The sequence below is a fragment of the Pogoniulus pusillus genome, chromosome 24 (assembly GCF_015220805.1).
Source record: "Pogoniulus pusillus isolate bPogPus1 chromosome 24, bPogPus1.pri, whole genome shotgun sequence".
NCBI lineage: Eukaryota > Metazoa > Chordata > Aves > Piciformes > Lybiidae > Pogoniulus > Pogoniulus pusillus.
The window spans coordinates 9,493,446-9,513,158 of record NC_087287.1 but is presented as its reverse complement, the minus strand read 5'-3'; the positions used below and the strand labels follow the sequence as shown (position 1 = coordinate 9,513,158).

Below are 19,713 nucleotides of genomic sequence, written 5' to 3'. Positions count from 1 at the left end.
CCCTTCCCCCGCGCAGGGGATTCCCGGGATCCCCCCCCCCGCCCCTCAAAATGACGCGCGGGGGCGTGGCCGAAAGGGGCGTAGCCAATGAGGGAGAGGGTGGGGGCTAAGGGGGCGGGGCCTAAGGGGCGGGTCCCGCCGGGGTCCCCGGTACGGCGGCGGCGTCATGGCGGGGGTGTTCGACATCGACTTGGAGACCGAGGAGGGCAGCGACGGGGATGAGCCCGAGCTGGGCACCGTGAGCTGGCACCAGAGGGGGACAGGGGCCCCGGGGAACCGAGCACCGGGATTGTCGCAGGGAGTGGGCAATGGAGGCACCGAGACTGGGGAACAGGGACACCGACACCGGACTGAGGATGGGGATGTGGCGACCTAGAGAGGGACATGAGCACCGAGAGCGGCTGGGGACAAGATCTGGGACCGGAGGCACCGGGCACAGGGGCACCGGGAGTGGCGGGGGCCGGAGTAGGGAGCACCGGGCATACAAGCACCGGAATCGAGGGGCACCGCGCATAGGGGTACCGGGAGAGGCTGGGGCCGGAATCTGGAACATCGAGCACAAGGGTACTGGGGCAGGTTGGGGCCGGAATTGGGTGCACGGGGGCCGGGAATAGTGGCACCGGCACCGGACTGAGGATGGGAATGGAGACTGGGACGGGAACACCGGGAGCGGCTAGAAACGGGGATCAAGGACAGAGGGCACTGGGAATGGAGACAGGGGCACCGGCACTGGCTGTGACAGGGAGCATCGAGACCAGAGAGTAGATACCAGCAGTGGCTAAGGACAGAATCGCGACCGGGGACACTGGGACTGAGAGTGGGGGCACCGGGACAGGGACGTGGGCACTGGGATGGGCTGGAGATGGGGCTTGGAGCCGAGTGAGCAGCACTGGGACCCGGTGGGAATGGGGATCCCGGGAACTGCTTGTTGCAAGGCACAGCCGGGGGTCCCGGTACGACCGGGCAAAGGGAGGCTCTCTCCGGGCAGAGCTCGGGCTCAGCCCAAAAACATCCGGCTGGGCCGGTGGCACCGCGCCTCGCCCGCCCTGCTGCCATCCTGTCATAGTTCTCCTGCCTGTCATGGGTGCTCTGCCTGCCATGAGTGCAAGCCATGGGTGTCCTGTCGTGAGCACCCTGCCTATTGCGGGCACCCTGCCCGCTGTGAGTCCTCTGCCTGCCATCCTGCTGCAGCACCCTGCCTATTTGCTCACCATGGATGTCCTGCCCACGGCAGGACTACCCTACCGTGTGCACTTTGCATGCTGTGGGCACCCTTCCTCCCGTGAGCACCCTGTCTGCCATGGCTCCTCTCCTGCCGTGGGTGCTCCACTTACCATGGGTCCCCCGCCTGCTGGGAGCACTCTGCCATGAGAACCCTTCCTGCCACAGGTGCCCTGTTTGCCTTGGGCATTCTGCCTACCGTGGGTCCCCTGTCTGCTGTGGGCACCCTGCTTGCCTTGAGCATCCTGCTCACCATGGGCACCCGTCTTGCTGTGGGCACACTTTCTGGCGTGGGTACCCTGCCCACCACGGCTCCCTCTTGCCCACCAGTGCCCATGGTTTCCTTCCTGCAGGAGATGGAGCTGGAGCCCCGGGGAAACGGCCTGGAGTAAGTTGGAGACAGGCAGTGGGAGGGGACCAGGGGCCAGGGAATGGGTGGGGACAGGGGCCAGGCAGAGGGTCTGTCCCCTCTCACCCCGTGCCCCTACAGGCCGGTGGGACACTACGAGGAGATCGAGATCTCGGAGAGCAGCGTCAACAACGGCCCCGAGCACATCGGTCCCCACTGCTTCGAGCTGCTGCGTGTCCTGGGCAAGGGTGGCTATGGCAAGGTGAGGAGGATGCAGCAGGCTTTTTTTGGGGGGAGTGGGACCCTTTTTCAGGGTAGGGAGTTTTGGGAGGCTTGATTCCAGATCCCCGACCACTTCTGCTCGTCCTTTTAGGTCTTCCAGGTCCGTAAAGTCCAAGGCACCAACACGGGGAAGATCTTTGCCATGAAGGTTCTGAAGAAGGTAAGAGCAACCCAGCCTCCAGCTCCCTGGAGACCTCCCCCACCAAAGCTCAGCGCCTCCCACGCCCCTCCCCCAAGGCCAAGATCGCCTGCAACGCCAAGGACACGGCTCACACCCGAGCTGAGAGGAACATCTTGGAGGCTGTCAAGCACCCCTTCATCGTTGACCTCATCTATGCCTTCCAGACGGGCGGCAAGCTCTACCTCATCCTGGAGTGCCTCAGTGGTAAGGGTGGGGTCAACAGGGTCTCAAGGAGGCTTAGTAGATCTTGAGGTGGCTCAAGAGGTCCTTTGGTGGCTCTGGGCATTGGTTCAGGATGTCTCAGAGATGGCTTAGGAGGACCCATGGATGGTTCAGGTGTCCTGTGGTGGCTTAAGACGTCCTGAGGTGGCTCTGAGGGTCAGTTCAGGAGGTTCTGGAGATGGCTAGGGGGCTTCTGAGGTGGGTTAAGGGGTCTCAGAATGATTCAGGAGGTTCCATGGGTGGCTCAGGGCATCCTGAAGTGGTTTCAGGGGTCTTGGGAATGGCTTAGGGAGTCCTGGAATGGCTCAGGGGGCTCCTGAGGCAGCTCTGAGGGTTGGTTTGGGATGTCTCAGAGACGGTTCAGGGGATCCAAAGGTGAGGATGGATCAGGGGGTTCTAGGTATGGTTCAGGAGGGCTCAGGGTGTCCTGGGGATAGCTCAGGTCTTGGGTTGACTCAGGAGGTTCCAGGGATGGCTCAGAGGATCCTGGGATGGCTCAGGGGATTCCAAGATGCCTCAGGAGGCCCTGTGGTGGCTTCAGGAGGTCTTACTTGGGCTGATTTTTCAGGTGGAGAGCTCTTCATGCAGCTGGAGCGGGAAGGCATCTTCCTGGAGGACACTGCCTGGTAGGGCTGGCGTGGGGGAACTGTAGTTGGGGGCCGGAGTGGGGACCAGGACCCCAACACCACTCACAGCCCTGCCCCACCCTAGTTTCTACCTGAGCGAGATCACCCTGGCACTGGGCCACCTACACTCCCATGGCATCATCTACCGAGACCTCAAGCCGGAGAACATCATGCTCAACAGCCAAGGTGGGTTGGGTGGGGATGGGGATGGGGATGGGGTTGGGGATGGAGTGGGCTGGGGGGTACGAGTCCCAGCAATGGCTCTGAGCCCCCAACACACACCCAAAATGTTCCTCCTTAGGTCACATCAAGCTGACAGATTTTGGGTTGTGCAAGGAGTCCATCCATGATGGGGCTGTCACCCACACCTTCTGCGGCACCATCGAGTACATGTGAGGCAGGGAGGGGTGTAGGAAGGTTCTATGGGGGAGCGGGGGGGGGTGCGTTCCTCAGCTCAAGGGACCCCTTCCTCAACTGGAACAACTACTCCTGCAGGGCCCCTGAGATACTGGTGCGCAGCGGGCACAACCGGGCGGTGGACTGGTGGAGCCTGGGCGCCCTGATGTACGACATGCTCACAGGATCGGCAAGTCCCACTCCTGCTCTTTCCTCTCCTCGCTGTGGCTGAGTGGGTGGGTGGGTGGGTGGGAGGTGGGCAGCCAGGTTGTGGTGACACGGGGCCTTCCTTACCCTCCTGGCTCTTCCTCACCACCCGGTGGTGCCTCTCGCAGCCGCCTTTCACCGCGGAGAACCGCAAGAAGACCATTGACAAGATCCTCAAGGGCAAGCTGGTGCTGCCACCCTACCTGACCCCCGACGCACGGGACCTGCTCAAGAAGGTACTGCCACCAGCTTGGCTGCCTGGGGCCTGCCAAAATGGGTTCACGTAGCTCTTACCAAAAGAGCTGTCTCCTACTTGGTCACCTAGGTCCTGCCATGAGTGGTGTCCCTCACTTGGTCACCTAGGTCCTGCCATGAGTGGTGTCCCTCACTTGGTCACCTAGGTCCTGCCAAAAGTGGTGTCCCCTACTTGGTCACCTAGGTCCTGCCATAAGTGGTGTCCCTTACTTGGTTACCTAGGTCCTGTCTAAAGAGGTGTCCCCTACTTGGTCACCTAGGTCCTGCCAAAAGTGGTGTCCCTTACTTGGTTACCTAGTTCCTGCCAAAACTGGTGTCCCTTACTTGGTTACCTAGGTCCTGCCAAAACTGGTGTCCCTTACTTGCTTACCTAGGTCCTACCAAAAGTGGTGTCCCCTACTTGGTCACCTAAGTCCTGCCATAAGTGGTGTCCCCCACTTGGTCACCTAGGTCCTGCCTAAAGTGGTGTCCCCTACTTGGTCACCTAGGTCCTGCCTAAAGAGATGTCCCCTACTTGGTCACCTAGGTCCTGCCAAAACTGGTGTCCCTTACTTGCTTACCTAGGTCCTACCAAAACTGGTGTCCCTTACTTGCTTACCTAGGTCCTACCAAAAGTGGTGTCCCTTACTTGGTTACTCAGGTCCTACCAGAACTGGTGTCCCTTACTTGCTTACCTAGGTCCTACCAAAAGTGGTGTCCCTTACTTGGTTACTCAGGTCCTACCAGAACTGGTGTCCCTTACTTGCTTACCTAGGTCCTACCAAAAGTGGTGTCCTAGGTCCTGCCAAAACTGGTGTCCCCTACTTGGTTACCCAGGTCCTACAGAACTGGTGTCCCCTGATTGGTTACCTAGGTCCTACCAAAACTGCTATCCTAGGTCCTACAGAACTGATGTCCCCTACTTGGTTACCTAGGTCCTACCAGAACAGATGTAGACCCTACCAAACCAGGTGCCCAGTTCCTTGTTAATGTAGTTCTTATCAAAACAGGTTTATGTAGGTCCTGCCAAAACTGGTGTCCCATAGTTGGTTCCGTGGGTCCTACCAGAACAGATGTAGGTCCTATCAAAACGTGTGCCCTTTCCTTATTTCTGTAGGTCCTACTGAAACAGGGAGTGTGTGTGTGTGTGTGTGTGTGTGTGTGTGTGTGTGTCCCACTTTGATTACATAACAACTTTCTGTAGGTCCTACCAAAACGTCTGTCCACCCTCATTTCTACAGGTCCTGCCAGAACAGGTTTATATAGGCCCTACCAAAACAGGTAGCTCCCCCACCTTGATTACCTAGATCCTACCACGGCAGGTTTATGGAGGTCCTACCAAACCACAGCCCCCCTCCCCCACGCCCCACTCCATCCTCTTTTCTCTTCCAGTTCCTCAAGAGAAACCCCAACCAGCGGGTTGGAGGTGGCCCGGGCGACGCGGCTGATGTGCAGGTACAGGCAGGGATGGGGCAGCAGGGTGGGTGCCAGGCTGACACCCCCCCCCCCCCTCCCTGGACCCTTGACCCCCCCAGCACCCACCACCACCACCCCCCCACCCCATGCAGAAGCAGCCTTTCTTCCGTCACATCAACTGGGAGGATCTCCTGGCCCGAAGGCTGGACCCTCCATTTAAACCAAGCTTGGTACGACTGGGGGTGGGCAGGGGGGAGGGAGGTGAGCAGGGTGCGAATTCTGGGGGGAAGGGGCACCCAGAGGAGCACCCACACCTCCCCCCCGCCCCGTTCCTGCAGCAGTCAGAGGAGGATGTCAGCCAGTTTGACACCCGCTTCACTCGCCAAACCCCGGTGGACAGCCCAGACGATGCTGCCATCAGTGAAAGTGCCAACCAAGCCTTCCTGGTATGGAGCAGGGCGGGGGGGGCATAGTGGGCACCACTCTCTGGCAAGGTGGGCACCCCCCGATGTCCTCCTGGCTAAATTATCTCTCAGGGCTTTACCTATGTGGCCCCTTCAGTGCTAGAGAGCATCAAGGAAGGGTTCTCCTTCCAACCCAAAGTGCGCTCCCCCCGACGCCTCAACAGCAGCCCCCGCACCCCCGTCAGGTAACTGCGGCTGGGGGGGACACTGGGAGCGGGTTATGGGAGGGGGTAATAGGGTGGATGCTGAGGGAGGCTGATTTGGGGATGGTGGGCATTGAGGTAGACACCATGGGGTACCATTGGAGTGGGGGATCAGTGGGGGGGGGGGTGCTCTGTGGACCACCACTGCCCTTCCTCTCTCTGTTGGGGGAGCAGGTCGTGGGGACACTGAGCACAAGAAGCTTGGTGTTGGGGACAGTGCTGGGGAGGCACTGGGGACAAGGGGCTGAGGCAGGCACTGGGCACAAGAGGATTGTGGAGGGGTCATTTGGTAAAAAAGGGGCAGGGCTGGGGTGGTACTGGGCGCAATGGCATAGCGCTAGGGGAGCTCCTGGCACAAGGGGACCGTGCTGGGGAGGGGGGACACAGGACATAAGGGAATAGTGGAGCTGGGGGAACTGGACTGGAGGTACAGTGCTGGGGAAGCACTGGCCACAAGGGGGCAGCACTGGGGACAAAGTGCAGGGGGGACAAGGAGGGGTTTCTGCGGTGGGCAGGGGATGCTCACCTCACGTCCACACCTCTATTTCTCTGTGTCACTCCCCCCAGCCCTGTGAAATTCTCCCCTTTCGAAGCGTTCAAGCCAGGAGGGGCAGGAGGAGAGCCAATGGAGGTGGCTACCCTGCCACCCCCTCCTCCAGAGGGCACAGCCCCCTTGCCCATCAAGACCTCGGTGGGTGCCAAGAAGCAGAAAGGAGGTCGGGGGCGGGTGCCCAGGTAGGGGTGGGGTAGGGGTGGGGAGGGTTGGGGGTGGGGGCTGGCGCCCCACTTGTGGGTTCAGGTCGGGGGGACACCCCAAAAGCTGCTTCTGCTCTGGGTGTACCCCCTGCCTAATATCCCCCCCTTACCTGCTCACGCAGATGCCAGGACGAGCTGGTATGGAGGGGAGGGTGGGCAGGGGCACTCCCAAGGGTGTGGGCCCCCCAAGGGTGTGGTCCTTGGGTTGTGCCCCCTCCAAAGGCGTGGCCCAGCTGCTGAATGTGTGATAATTAAAGGACTTAATGAGGCTATGGTGGTCTTGCGTTGGAGGGGGTGGATCTTGAGGGGGGATTCTGGGCAGGGGGCCACGGGCTGCAGGCTCTGCCCCCGTCCTTGTCCCTTTTCCACTGTGGCCCCAGCACTGTCCTCTTCTGCTCACTGCCCCCTCGGCAGAGTCCCGTTGCACCCTGTGCCCCTCCTTGCAATCTGCTTGTGCCCAGGGACTCCCACGGCCCCAGTCCCTCCTGCCCAGCCCCACCCCACCTCACCCCCATACTGCCCCCTTGTGCCCTTCTTTTGCTTCCTTGTGTCTTTATTAGGCTCTGCCCCTTCATAGGCTCCTCCCCTCCCTAAGCTCCACCCTCTCCATAAGTTCCATCCCTTCATAGGCCCCGCCCCTTTGTGAGCTCCACCCTATCCATAAGCTCCACCCCTTCCATAGACTCCTCCCTTCCATAGGCTCCTCCCCTCCACGAGCTCCATCCCCTCAATAGGCTACACCCCTTCATAGGCTCCTCCCCTCCATAGACTCCACCCCTTCATAGGCTCCTCCCCTCCATAGACTCGGACCTCTTTATGGGCTCCGCCCCTCCCATAGGCTCCTCCCTGTGCCCAGGCCCCGCCCACCCCAGAACGGGCAGGCATTGATTGGTTGATTGGACAGCGCTGCTCTTTTATTGGCTGGCAGCCAGGCTCCTGCAGCCAGTCAAGAGCCTCAGACAGGGGCAGGTAGTGCTTGCAGGAAGGGCAGGGATGGCACAGGGTGGTGATATCACCAGGTGGTGGCCTCACAGATGATGTCACAGAGCAGTGCCAACATGGTGGTGGTGCCCTAGGGTGGTGATGTCACAGGGCAGTGACATCACAGGGTGGTGATACTGCAGGGTTGGAACCATCGCAGGGCAGTGCCACCACAGGGTGGGCGGTGTCATCACAGAACAGTGACATCACAGGGTGGTGACATCACAAAGCATTGACCAGAGCGCAGCGATGCTACAGGATGGCAATGGCCCAGGGCAGTGATGTCATCACAGGGCAGTGCCATCGCAGAGTGTCACAGGCTGGTGGTGTCACACGGCAATGACGACAGGGTGATGACATCACAAAGTCACAGGGCATTGACAGCACAAGCAGGTGACCTCACGGGCTGGTGACATCATGGACAGTGACATCAGAGGGCAGTGACATGTGGCCGTGTGTCCCCCCACGCCGCGGTCCCCGAGAAGGCGTGAAGGTCACTGAGCAGGGCCTCGGCGCTGCCCCCTGCCACCTGCCCCTCACTTAGGGGGCTGCCTGTGGCCTCCTCTTCTTCCTCTTCTTCCTCCTTCTGCTCCTCTTCCTCCTCCTCCTCCTGCTCCTCCTCCTCCTCCTCATGCCGCCTGAGCTCCTGGCTCCACGGCATCAACTCTTCCTCCTCATCCCGAGGTGCCATCACCACCACCACATCCTCTGCAGCTGTTGTCACCTCCCCGTCCCCATCTCCAGGCAGCACCACGCTGTCACTCAGGTGTCCCCGCAGCCGGTGCCAGCGTCCCCGCAGCAGCGCCAGGGCCCGGTGTCCCATGGGACGAGGGTGGTATCGCCCAGGCGAGAGTCGGCAGAGATGGTGCCAGGCTAGTGCCAACCCCACCAACAAACACAGCAGGACCCCCAGTAAGGTCCCCACCACCCGGTCACTCCTGTCTGCCACATGGTCACCCGCTGCCACCAGCTCCAGCAGTGCCAGCAGCACCGGTGCCAGCAGGTGCCACCACGCTGCAGCCTGTGGGGTGAGGACAAGGAGGTCACCGAGGACAACGTTGGCAGACGGCCAGGATCTTCCTGGCTTTGGGGTAACAGCCACGTCCCGGAAAGTGGGGCAGGGCTGGGGCGAAGGGCAGTGGGCACAGGAGCAAGGACAGGGCTGCGTCACACCCCCGCTTGCCCCCTCTCTATCCTGCATGCCCACAAGTGGCCAGCTGGCATTGTGACACGCAGCTACGGGCAGCGGATGCCACAGCACCTGTGGGTGCTGGGAGTACCGGAGTTGGCTGCTGTCCCCATGCCAGCACACTGAGTCCCTTTGCCTGCACCTCTCCCCCTCCCCTCTGCCATGCATCTGGGCATCCCCACCCCAGCCCTGCACCCACAGCCTGCCTGTACTGCTCTGAGCCACACAGATCTGCCCCCCACCCTCACCATGCTGCCCTGACCCCCCCCAACCCTGCTCCCCAACCTCACCATACTTCTCTGAACCCCTCCCCCCTACTCTGTTCTGACCCACACTCTTCAAAACCTCCCCTGAATCCTCAGCCCCCCCAAATCTGCCCCCCCCAACCCCAACCCAGCTGAGAGGCTATGCCCCAGTACCCTTCACTAATGCCCCCCCACCCCACCCCGAGTTCCCCAGGGAGTTCAGGGGGGACCCAAATTTAAACAGCGTCCTCCTCCCCTGAGACTTAGCAGGGGTAAAGGGCAAGAGGAGCCCCCCTGCTCCAATTCACCTCACTCCCAGTCCCCTACCATTTCCTCCCCCCCCCCCTCAATTTCGGGGTGCTCACCATCAACGGATGCTGGCAGATCGGGTGCTGGTGCCACCGGTCGGGATGGGCGGGGGCTGGCAGGGGAGAGAGGCTCCCCCCCCCCCCCTTTGCTGCTTCCTGTCCCCCCCACGCAGCGGATGTATCAATGCGGGGGGAGACAAAATGCTGCACCTCCCCCCCCCCTCCCCCCTCCAGACACCTCTACCTTACCCCAAATTCACCCCGGAGCCCCCAGATACCGAACAAGCTATGACTCCCCCACCCCCCCCAACTCTGTGTGTGTCCATAATCAGTTGCCCCCCACCCTGGCACCATAGTGGGGAGGGGGGAGCTTGCTCGCCCCCCTCCCCCCCCATCACCCCGTTTCCTGCCTGATGTGGGTGAGCTCACACTCGTGACTGCTGCTTCTTCCTGTGTGCCCCTCCCAGCCCCCACAACACCATAACGACCCCCCCATTGCCGCCCCCCCCCCCCCCCAGCCTCACCCCACATTGGTTTCTTTTCTTATAAATTCCTTTATTTGGAGTGAAAATAGAATCTTTTGACCCTGCACTGTAAGGTTGAGGGACACACACACACACACAAGGAGGGGTTAGAAGCCCCCCAAAAATATAAGTGGGACAATGTTCCTCAATTTCTTGGGGGGACACACATGACAAATTGTGTCCTGCCCCATAGGAAGAGAGAATGGAGGGGTGGGAGGGGGGTGGGGGAGACCCCTACCCAGGAAGGGGGGTTGGTGGTGCAGGGAGTAGTGTTTGATCCCAGAAGTAGCATCCCCCTCAAGCCTGAGGATATTGGCTGGGGGGGGCCCACAGGAATGGTCCATGATTTTGGGGGAGGGCAGCACCCAGTAAGGCAATGGGGGGAGGGGCAGCACCCAGTAACGGGGTGATGGAGGGAGTGGACAGTCCCCTCCAAAGGGGAGGATTTGGAGGCATGGGGACACCCCAGGAAGGGTGATCTTGCCAGGGGGATCCTGGGGTGGGGAATGGTCCCTTGCGGGGGGATCCTGCAGTAGGGAATGGTCCCTTAGTGGGAGGGCTTTGATGTGGGAGGTGGGTCCGGTGGTCCCGTGGGGGAGGGGGGGTGGGGGTAGGAGGTGGTCCCTAGACGTGGCCGTTCTCGAGGCGGCTGAGCTGCTCCTCCAGGCGGCTGATGCGCTGGCCCTGCTCGACCACCAGCGCCCGCAGCGCGGCCACCTCCTGCAGCACCTCCTCCAGACGGCCCTGCCAGGCCAGCCCGCCTCAGCCACAGCCGCCAGGGCCATGCCCACCGTGCCCCAACCCCGCTCACCAACTCCCCATCCAACGCCACGGGCCACCATGCCCACCACCCAACCTACGGACCACCGACCCAACCATCTGACCCATGGGCCCCACCCACGAAGACCCCCACCTACGAAGAACCCATCCATGAAGACTCCACCTACCTAGACCCCACTGGGACCCCGCCTATGAAGATCTCACCTATGAAGATCTCACCTATGAAGACCTCACTTATGACGAACCCAACCACAGATACTTCACTCTCAAAGACCCCACTCAGACCCACTCAGACTCCACCTATGAAGATGCCATCTATGAAGACCCCTCCTAAGACCACACCCACAGAGACCCCATCTATGAAGACCCCACCAAGACCCCACCTGTGAAGACAACCCCACCTATGATGAAGACCCCACCCAGAGAGACCCCACCTATGAATTAGCCCCCACGTACCGTGGGCGCCGGCGGGAGGGTGCCGAGGGCAGGCGGCGCGCTGAGGCGGGAGGGGGCGTGCGCGGCAGGAGAGGCGGCAGGGGGCGCGGCGGGCGCGGCGGCGGTGGCAGCGGGGCCGCGGCTGTCCTGGAGCAGCGACCGGCGGTTGACCTTGAGGTCCCGTTGCTTGCTGGGGACGTAGGCTTGGCGCAGGGACACCAGCACCGGCCCCGCCGTCCGGCCTGCCACCCACTCCTCCGCCTCCATGGCCGCCTCGGGGCCAGCCGTGTCGGGGTACAGGTCGTCCTGGAACAGGTCCGACTGTGACAGCCCCCCCCAGCCCCCAGGATAAAATGTCAGAGAAGGTGGTGGGACCTTCACGGAGACATCCACGGAGAACCCCAACATGGCCAAACCCTGTCCTGCCCCGGCAGCTCACGGAAGCCCCCATCCAGGCATCCTGTCCTGCACCAGGGCTTCACAAAGACCCCAGCCCAGCCTGACTGGGACCTCACAAGGGGACCCCCACCTAAGCAATGTGTTCCACCAGGGACACTCAAAGGCATGACTGCAGATGCCCATCCAAACACTATGTCCTACCCAGGCACCTCCACCCAGTCTGATCTGACTCCCACCCAGCCACCCCATCCTGCCCAGGGACCCCACACAGCGCTCACAGGGACCCCTCCCAACACTGAGACCCCCAATCAACCACCATGTCCTGCCCACAGACCCCTGCTGGCATGACAGGAGACCTTAACTCAACCACCTCGTGCTGCCCAGGCACCCCACGCAGCCCTCACGAGGCACAGTTAAGGGGCCCCCACTCATCCACTGGTGTCCCCCACCCCACTGTCACACCTTGGGGTACTGAGGACCACCCCCCCAAATCCCCACTGACCTTCCTTGGCACCGTCATGATGATGGGCTCACACTTGCGTTCGTGCAGCTTGTAGAACCTACCAGGATTTGGGGGTCACCAGAGTGGGTCACGGAGGGGTCGAGGAGGGAAACGAGGACCCCCTCAGCCCATGCCCCCAGCCCTGTGCCCACCTGGCAATCTCACACTTGCTGACGTCCAGCCCACGCTTGGGCATCCAGCCCATGCCCCGCTGGGACTCCTTGCTGGTGAAGGTGTTGAGGAAGTGGATGTAGGGAGGCTCCTCCGTGATCTCAAAGTACCGGATGCTCGAGTCGCCCTGGGGACATGGCATTATGGCGAGGGTCCCAAGCCTGGGCAGGGGGTCCAAAGTCTGGGGACACGCCACGGGGCCGCACCTTGCCACAGACGTAGACCACGTTGGTGTCGGGGTCGTAGAAGGGCAGCAGAGCCCCGTTGCTGGAGTCCAGCTCCTGTAGCCCCATGGGCTCCTCCAGGTTCTCCTGTGAGGGAAGGTGTCAGCCCCATAGGATACCCCCAACATGGTCCCCCTGGGGCACCCCCGGGGTGCTCCTCACCGTGTCCCACAGTGCCAGCTGCCTCTCGCTCATGCGGCTGAAGCCGGTGGTGAAGATCTTGCCATCGGCCAAGAAGACTGCCCGCATGGGGCGTGCCCCCTCGTGTGCCCGCTCCTTCTCCTAGGCAGGAGGCAGTTGGGTCATCAGCACTGCTGTGGCACCCAGAAATGGGTACGGCAAGTGGGGGCTACCGAGGGAAAAGTGGCACCCAAGCCATATGAGAGCACCAAGAGGCAAGGGCATGGCTGCAGAGGTTCAGCCAGGGGGTGGATGGTGCCTTAGGGATGTGGGCAGGGTGACACCACAAGGAGACACTCACGGCCACCACGGTGCCACGGCGGGGGTCGATGACACGGACAGCCTTGTCCTTGCAGGCGGTGCAGAAGAGGGAGCCGTCGCGGCTCCAGCTGACGCTGTAGATGAGGTCAGGGTGGAGCCCATCCAGGCGGTACAGTTCCTCTGCTGTGCCCACGTTCCAGATCAGCACCACGTTGTCACACCCTAGAGGTGACATGAGGAGGTCACATCAGCCAGATATCCTCTCCTTGAACCCTTCCCGTGGCTGCAGACCGCCCCCAGCAGTACCTGCACTGAGAAGGACGTTGCGGGCAGTGGGGTGCCAGGAGATGATGCCAACGCGTTTAGAGTGCCCCTCCAGCACCACCACTGGCTCCGTCAGCGGCTGGCTCAGCCCGTTCTCGGGGATCTGCCACACCTGGGAGGCAGCAGAGGGGCACGGTGGGCAAAGGAGAGGGACCCTCACCTTCACCACGACCCTCCACCCCCCCTTCTGTCACCCCCTCACCATGACGGTGCAGTCCTCGGAGCCGCTGGCGATGACGTAGTCGTGGGGACACCAGTCGATGTCGAGGACGGGCCCCGTGTGCCCGCACACCGTGGGGTAGGACTTGTCGATGCGCCCAGTCTGGGGGACAAAAGGGACATGGGGAGCGTGGTCACACCCCCATCATCACACCAGCATCCTCCCGGTACTGCCACCAGCTCCCTGGTATTGCTGCCACCCTCTTGTCACCACATCAGTGCTCCCCCAGTATTGCCACCATCCTCTTCTCACCGCACTGGAACTCTCCTGGTATCACCAGCACCCTTTGAATACCAACCCCACTGTCCCATCACCATACTGGTACCCTCCTGGTATCACCATCATCCGCCCATCATGACACCAGTACCTTCCTGGCATCACCACTACCCTTCTGTCACCTCACCCTCCAGGTACTGCTGTCATTCTCCTGTTGCTGTGACAGTACCCTCCCAGTACCACTATCACCCTCTCAGTGGCTTGGGTTGGAAGGCACTTTAATGACCATCCAGTTGCCCACTACCACCCTCCCAGTATCACCATACACAGAAGGGCTTCAGATGGAAGAGATCTTAAAGATTATCCAATTCTCCACCATCACACCATCACCATCATCCTCCCAGTATCATCAGAAAGCACCTTAACAACCATCCAGTTGCTCACCATCTCCCTCCAAGTATCAGTGACCCAGGTTGGAAGGCACTTTAATGACCATCCAGTCACACACCATTGCCTTCCCAGTGCCACCATCAAGCACCCAGTATCAATGGCTCAGGTTGGAAGCCACCTTAACGACCATCCAGCCACCCACCATCACCCTCCCAGTACCACCATCACCTCCCCAGTATCAGTGACTTGGGTTGGAAGACACTTAAATGACCATCCAGCCACCCACCATCACCCTCCCAGTATCAGCATCACCCCTGCAGTATCAGCATCACCCCTCCAGTATCAGCATCACCCCTGCAGTACCAGTGACTCAGGTTGGAAGACACTTCAATGACCATCCAGCCACCCACCATCACCCTCCCAGTACCACCATCACCTTCCCAGTATCAGTGACTTGGGTTGGAAGGCACTTTAATGACCATCCAGCCACCCACCATCACCTTCCCAGTACCAACATCACCCTCCCAGTACCACCATCACCTCCCCAGTATCAGTGACTTGGGTTGGAAGGCACTTTAATGACCATCCAGCCACCCACCATCACCTTCCCAGTACCAACATCACCCTCCCAGTACCACCATCACCTCCCCAGTATCAGTGACTTGGGTTGGAAGGCACTTTAATGACCATCCAGCCACCCACCATCACCTTCCCAGTACCAACATCACCCTCCCAGTACCACCATCACCTCCCCAGTATCAGTGACTTGGGTTGGAAGGCACTTTAATGACCATCCAGCCACCCACCATCACCCTCCCAGTACCACCATCACCCTCCCAGTACCACCACCTCCCTCCCAGTATCAATGGCTCGGGTCGGAAGGCATCTTAACGACCATGCAGGTGCCCACCAACACCCTGGAAGCATCACCTTGTGGAGGGGGAGGACGAGGAAGGCGCCGCCGCCGCTGGCCTCCACGATGATGGCGAGGAAGGCAGGGTTGACAGCGCAGAAGGTGCTGTCCCAGGTGACGCGGGACACGCGGATGTCATCGTAGCACTGCTCCGTCTTCACCGGCTGCCCGAAGACGTGGCGGAACTTGCTCTGCCGAACCACCTTCCGAAACGACATGGCTGGGGGGGGGAACACACACCCGCCCCCGGGGCCAGGGGTCAGCACCCAGGTGGGATCTGCTGTAGAAGCAGCCGAAGGAGAAGGTGGCCAAAAGCGGAGGCTGTCCCTTGTCACCCTCCCTGGGTAAAGGGCAGCCCAGCCCCTTCCCGCTAGCAGATAAACCCCTCCCTGCCCTGCCCCATGGCGGGGGACTCGGGGGAGGGGGCAGCAGTGTCCCTCCGACCACGGGGACAGCGAGAGAACCAGCAGAGGTGGATGAGGACAAGGGTGCAGGGGCAGAGCGATGGGGACAGAAAGGAGAACAGGTATGGTCTCGATGAGTCCGGGCTTGAGGACATGGGGGCAGCAGTGGCCCTGCTGGGTAACAGGGGACAGAGACAGAGGCAGGGGTGGGGGCAAGGGCAGGGATGCGACAGGGGTGGGCCAGCTGAGTAAGCAGGGAACAAGGATGGGGACAGGGATGGCTCCACTGAGTACAGGGACACGAGACAAGGACAGGAATGGGGGCAAGAATGGAACTGAGACAGGGAAAGGTACAAGGACAGAGATGGCCTCACTGAGCAAAGAGACAGAGACAGGAGGAGGACCAGGGACGAGAGTAGTGGGGACAGCGATGGCCCCACTGGGTATGGGGACAGAGCTGGGGACAGAGATGAGGCCAAGATGAGGGATGGGGACAGGATGAAGACAAGAATGCGGACAGGGCTGGGGACAGGAACGGGGACAGCGATGGGGCGAGGGATGGGGCCGGTCGCTCCGGTTGCGAGTCCGGTTGAGTCCACCACTCCGGAGCCGGTTCCTGGGAGCCCACCTCGGGCCAGGCCGGTGGCGGTGGCAGTGGGGGGGGGGTGTCCGGTCCCCGCACTCACCGGGACCGGGGCCAGGGGCAGCGGGCGGCGGCGCGCGGGGCCGGTAGCGGCGGCGGCAGCGGGAAGGGAGGGGGCGGGGCAGGAAGTGACCGGGGCGGACCCTCCCCGCGCATGCACCACCGGAGATGAGGGGTGGGGGAGTGGGGAGGGGTGGGGGGCGGGGAGGGGTCGGGGGGTAGCGTTAACGGTCGCCAGGGCTGGAGTGTGTGTGAGGCTTTTTCAGTGGGTACGGTCGCGCCGTGGGCACCGTCATCCCGTGGGGTGGAGATGGGGATGCGGTCCCCGTGGGCACGATCACGCTGCGGGCACGGCCACCCCAATGTCAGGGTCACCCCGTGGGCATGGACTTTGTGAAGGCGGTCCCGCTGTGGGCAGAGTTACTCCGTGTTCAGGGTCCCCCAGTGGGCGTTGTGCCTCCGTGGACATGGTCACTCCAGGCACGTGGACCCCCAGTAGCCTGCGGACACGACTGCTCCTCGGGCACGGTCACCCCATGGGCAGGGACCCCGTGGATCAGGGTGCCCATGGGCACAGTGACTCCGTGGAGAAGGTCCTCCTGTGTCAGGTCACCTTGTTGGGGGGCACAGTCCCCGCGGGGGAGGGTATTCATGGTCAGCGTCACCTCATAGACGGGGTCACCCCGCTTGGCAGGATGCCAATTTCAGGTCACCCTGTGAGGCAGAGTCGTGTCCCCCCCCCCATGCCAGGCTCCCTGTGATGGGTAGGGTCACCATGGACGTGGTCAGTGCGGGAGGGGTCACTCTATGGGCAAGGTCACCTCATGCTCAGGATCTCCCGGTCGGTCACGGTCACTCCATGGGCAGGAAGGCTGTGGAGCATCCTCCATCCAGGATAGTGTCACCCCATGCCAGAGGCACCCCATGAGCAGGGTCCTCATGGGCAGATCACTCCGTGGGACAAAATCAGCCCAAGGGCAGTGCCACCCTGTGCCAGGCCACCCTGTGGGGCACAGTGTTCAGCCTGGAGAAAGGAGTCTGGGGGGAGACCTTCTGGCTCTCTGCGGCTCCCTGCAAGGAGGTTGCAGCCAGGTGGGTTTGGGCTCTTCCCCCGAGGGACAGACGACACGGCAAAAAGAAACGCTTTAGGTTGGACGTGAAGAACAGTTTGTTGCCCTTGAGGGTTGTCAGGACCTAACCCAGGCTGCCCAGGGCAGTGTCCGTCCCTGCCAGGGTTTCAAAGCGGTGGAGAAGTGGTGCTGAGGGGCACGGGCTGGTGGTGCCCTGGTGGCGTTGGGTTGGTGGTTGGACTCGGTGAGCTCAGAGCTCAGAGTGGCATTGAGGTAGTGGCTGCAGGTGGCACAGGGTTGCCAGTAGCAGTCGGCACGGGGGCGATGGCAGCAGGTGGCACAGGATTGCCGGTAGCAGTTGGCACAGGGGTGGCGGCAGGGGGTGGCACTTGGCTGACAGTTGTGAGTGGCACTTCGGTAAGGGCTTTGGTTGGCCAGCAGACGAGGACAGCCCGCAGCAGGCGGCTGAGGCGTTGGCAGGCACGGGTGCCAAAGAGCAGGTAGAGGCAGGGATTGATGCAGCTGTTCAGGTTGAAGGCCAACCCCAGGAAGTAGATTAAGTGCTCGGAGGTCCCGGGTGCCACCAACGTCAGCAGCTGGGCCACTTGGAAGGGCAGATGCAGCACCACGTAGACGCTCACCGTAGCCACCAAGATATGCTGGAACCGAGCTGGAGGGCGAACTCCTTGCCCGCGGCGGCAGCGTGCCAGCACCAAAGCCACCCCGTGGCACACCATGACCACGCTGAAGGGCAGCAATCCCTCCACCAGCACCTCCAAACAGCGCATGGGCACCTCCCAGCTGCCCCGCCTGGTGACACACACCACAAAGCCGGGCATCAACTCCTCCGTCAATGACAGCGCCGTGTCTGGCACGCTGCAGGCGGCCGCTGCCAGCCAGGCGCCCAGGCACAGTATCACCGGTAACCGCGCCGGCCGCCGGCACCGGTACCACAGGGGGGCGGCCACCAGCAGGCATCTGTCCAAGCTGATGGTCGCCAGCAAGAAGAGCCCACTGTAGTAACCCACACCGTAGAGGAATTGGTAGAGTTGGCACAAGGCGGTGCCCAGGAGCCACTGGTAGCTGTTGGCCATCGACCAGATCTGCAAGAGCGAGTTGGTGAGGAAGAGGAGGTCTGAGGTGGCCAGGCTGAGGATGAAGCCTGCCAGGCCTTGTCCCCGCAGGCGCCAGCCCGTGAACCACAAGGTGAAGGCGTTGGCTGGTAGCCCCAGTGCCACACAGGCCACCATGAGCCACCCATCCCACAACAGGGTGCGCGGCGGCAGGAGCAGGATTGGGGTCAAGGTGGTGTTTGCTGGCTCCATCGGCACAGGTCTAGCCCTGTGGGAAGCAAGGGGTGGCTTGGAGCTCTGGGATGGGGTGTCACCCCTCCCTCTGTCACCCCTCTGTCATCCCTGCCTGTGTCACCCCTCCCTCTGTCACCCCTCCTCTGCCATCCCTTCCCTGTCCCTCCACCCCGTGCCACTCCTTCCCCTGCCATCCCTTCCCTGTACCTCCACCTCGTCTCACCCCCTCCCCTGCCACCCGTTCCACGTCCCTCCACTCAGTGTCACCCCCTCCCCTGCCATCCTTTCCATGTCCCTCCACTCAGTGTCACCCCCTCCCCTGCCATCCTTTCCATGTCCCTCCACCTTGTGCCACTCCCTCCCCTGCCACCCGTTCCACATCCCTCCACTCAGTGCCACTCCCTCCCCTGCCATCCTTTCCATGTCCCTCCACCTTATGCCACTCCCTCCCCTGACACCCGTTCCACGTCCCTCCACTCAGTGTCACCCCCTCCCCTGCCATCCTTTCCATGTCCCTCCACTCAGTGTCACCCCCTCCCCTGCCAAGCCTTCCCTGTCGCTCCACTCCATGTCCCTCCCTCCCTTGCCACCCGTTCCATCTCCCTCCACCCTGTGCCACTCCCTCCCCTGCCACCTTTTCCATGTCCCTACATTCAGTGTCACCCCCTCCCCTCTGGCCCCTTTCATGTCACTCCACCTCTGCCCTGCCAACCCCTTCTATGTCACCTCCTCCTCTGTCATCCGCTCCGGTATCACCTCTGGCATCACCACGACTCCTTATCGTGTCGCTCTCCACGGTCGCCAGCCCCTCCCATCTCCCTCCCCCCTCCGTGTCACCCCCTCTTCATCATTTCCTTGTGTCACTCCTTCCCGTAACACTGCATCCCATGTCCTCCCTCTCTTAATGTCACCCCCTTCCCTTTACTGCCCTCCCCCGCCCGTGCCATCCCCTTCTATATCCTTCTATTCTCCACTGTCACACCCTCTGCTATTGTCCCCTCCGGTCTCACCCCCTCTGGTGTCGCCCTCTCCCCATGTGTCCCCCCCTCCCCGTGTCACCCCCCTTCTGGGCATCCTTCCTGTACCATGCCCCCACCCCATGCTGTGCTCTCCTGTATCACCCTTTTGGGTCACATTTTCCCCTATTGTCCCTTCTGGGGTCACAACCTTCCCGTGTCACCCACCCCACACTTCTGTCCCTCCTTCCTGCTCTCATTTTGGGCTGTCCTTCCTGTCCCATGTGCCACCCATGTCCTCCCCACGCTGTGCCACCCCATGTCCCTGTGCCATCCCCCCCAGGACAGTAGGACCTACCTCAGCAGTGGGGACAGCTGGGGCAGAGGCAGCAGATGTGGTGTCCCCGGCTGTGGGGTGCCTTAAGTGTGGGTGCAGCTGGGAGGGGCTTCAATTCGGGAGCTCCACCCACTTACCCCCCCCCCTCACCCCCTCCCCCCGTATCTCTCAGTTTTC

The 19,713-nt window shown here is 61.8% G+C and overlaps 4 protein-coding genes across 6 annotated transcripts; 1 reads left to right on the top strand and 3 right to left on the bottom strand.

The window, feature by feature from the left end:
• Window positions 1-123: 123 nt before the first annotated feature.
• Window positions 124-6,827, top strand: RPS6KB2 (ribosomal protein S6 kinase B2). 3 transcript variants are annotated; one of them, XM_064163414.1, is made up of 15 exons: window positions 124-238; window positions 1,575-1,609; window positions 1,712-1,832; window positions 1,944-2,012; window positions 2,090-2,237; window positions 2,824-2,881; window positions 2,967-3,067; window positions 3,183-3,273; window positions 3,377-3,467; window positions 3,613-3,720; window positions 5,111-5,173; window positions 5,287-5,364; window positions 5,473-5,580; window positions 5,671-5,783; window positions 6,369-6,827. In XM_064163414.1, the coding sequence occupies exons 1-15, from the start codon at window positions 167-169 to the stop codon at window positions 6,538-6,540; spliced, it is 1,428 nt and encodes a 475-aa protein (XP_064019484.1). In that variant the 5' UTR covers window positions 124-166; the 3' UTR covers window positions 6,541-6,827. The 3 variants fall into 3 exon arrangements, with proteins under 3 accessions (XP_064019484.1, XP_064019482.1, XP_064019483.1); XM_064163412.1 differs by lacking the exon at window positions 124-238 and having other exon boundaries at window positions 372-1,609; XM_064163413.1 differs by lacking the exons at window positions 124-238; window positions 5,287-5,364 and having other exon boundaries at window positions 372-1,609.
• A 622-nt stretch (window positions 6,828-7,449) lies between these two features.
• On the bottom strand, window positions 7,450-9,416 carry PTPRCAP (protein tyrosine phosphatase receptor type C associated protein). The gene is made up of 2 exons (XM_064163945.1): window positions 9,338-9,416; window positions 7,450-8,559 (listed from the first exon to the last, which is right to left on the bottom strand). Exons 1-2 carry the CDS (start codon window positions 9,338-9,340, stop codon window positions 7,969-7,971), a joined length of 594 nt encoding a protein of 197 aa, XP_064020015.1. The 5' UTR covers window positions 9,341-9,416; the 3' UTR covers window positions 7,450-7,968.
• Window positions 9,417-9,814: 398 nt separating this feature from the next.
• On the bottom strand, window positions 9,815-16,004 carry CORO1B (coronin 1B). The gene is made up of 11 exons (XM_064163411.1): window positions 15,910-16,004; window positions 14,837-15,039; window positions 13,283-13,402; window positions 13,063-13,192; window positions 12,797-12,978; window positions 12,478-12,597; window positions 12,298-12,402; window positions 12,073-12,218; window positions 11,921-11,978; window positions 11,041-11,340; window positions 9,815-10,548 (listed from the first exon to the last, which is right to left on the bottom strand). The coding sequence occupies exons 2-11, from the start codon at window positions 15,035-15,037 to the stop codon at window positions 10,429-10,431; spliced, it is 1,482 nt and encodes a 493-aa protein (XP_064019481.1). The 5' UTR covers window positions 15,038-15,039; window positions 15,910-16,004; the 3' UTR covers window positions 9,815-10,428.
• Window positions 16,005-17,016: 1,012 nt separating this feature from the next.
• On the bottom strand, window positions 17,017-18,261 carry GPR152 (G protein-coupled receptor 152). Its single transcript, XM_064164019.1, has one exon. The coding sequence runs from the start codon at window positions 18,259-18,261 to the stop codon at window positions 17,194-17,196; it is 1,068 nt and encodes a 355-aa protein (XP_064020089.1). The 3' UTR covers window positions 17,017-17,193.
• Between the last annotated feature and the right edge of the window lie 1,452 nt (window positions 18,262-19,713).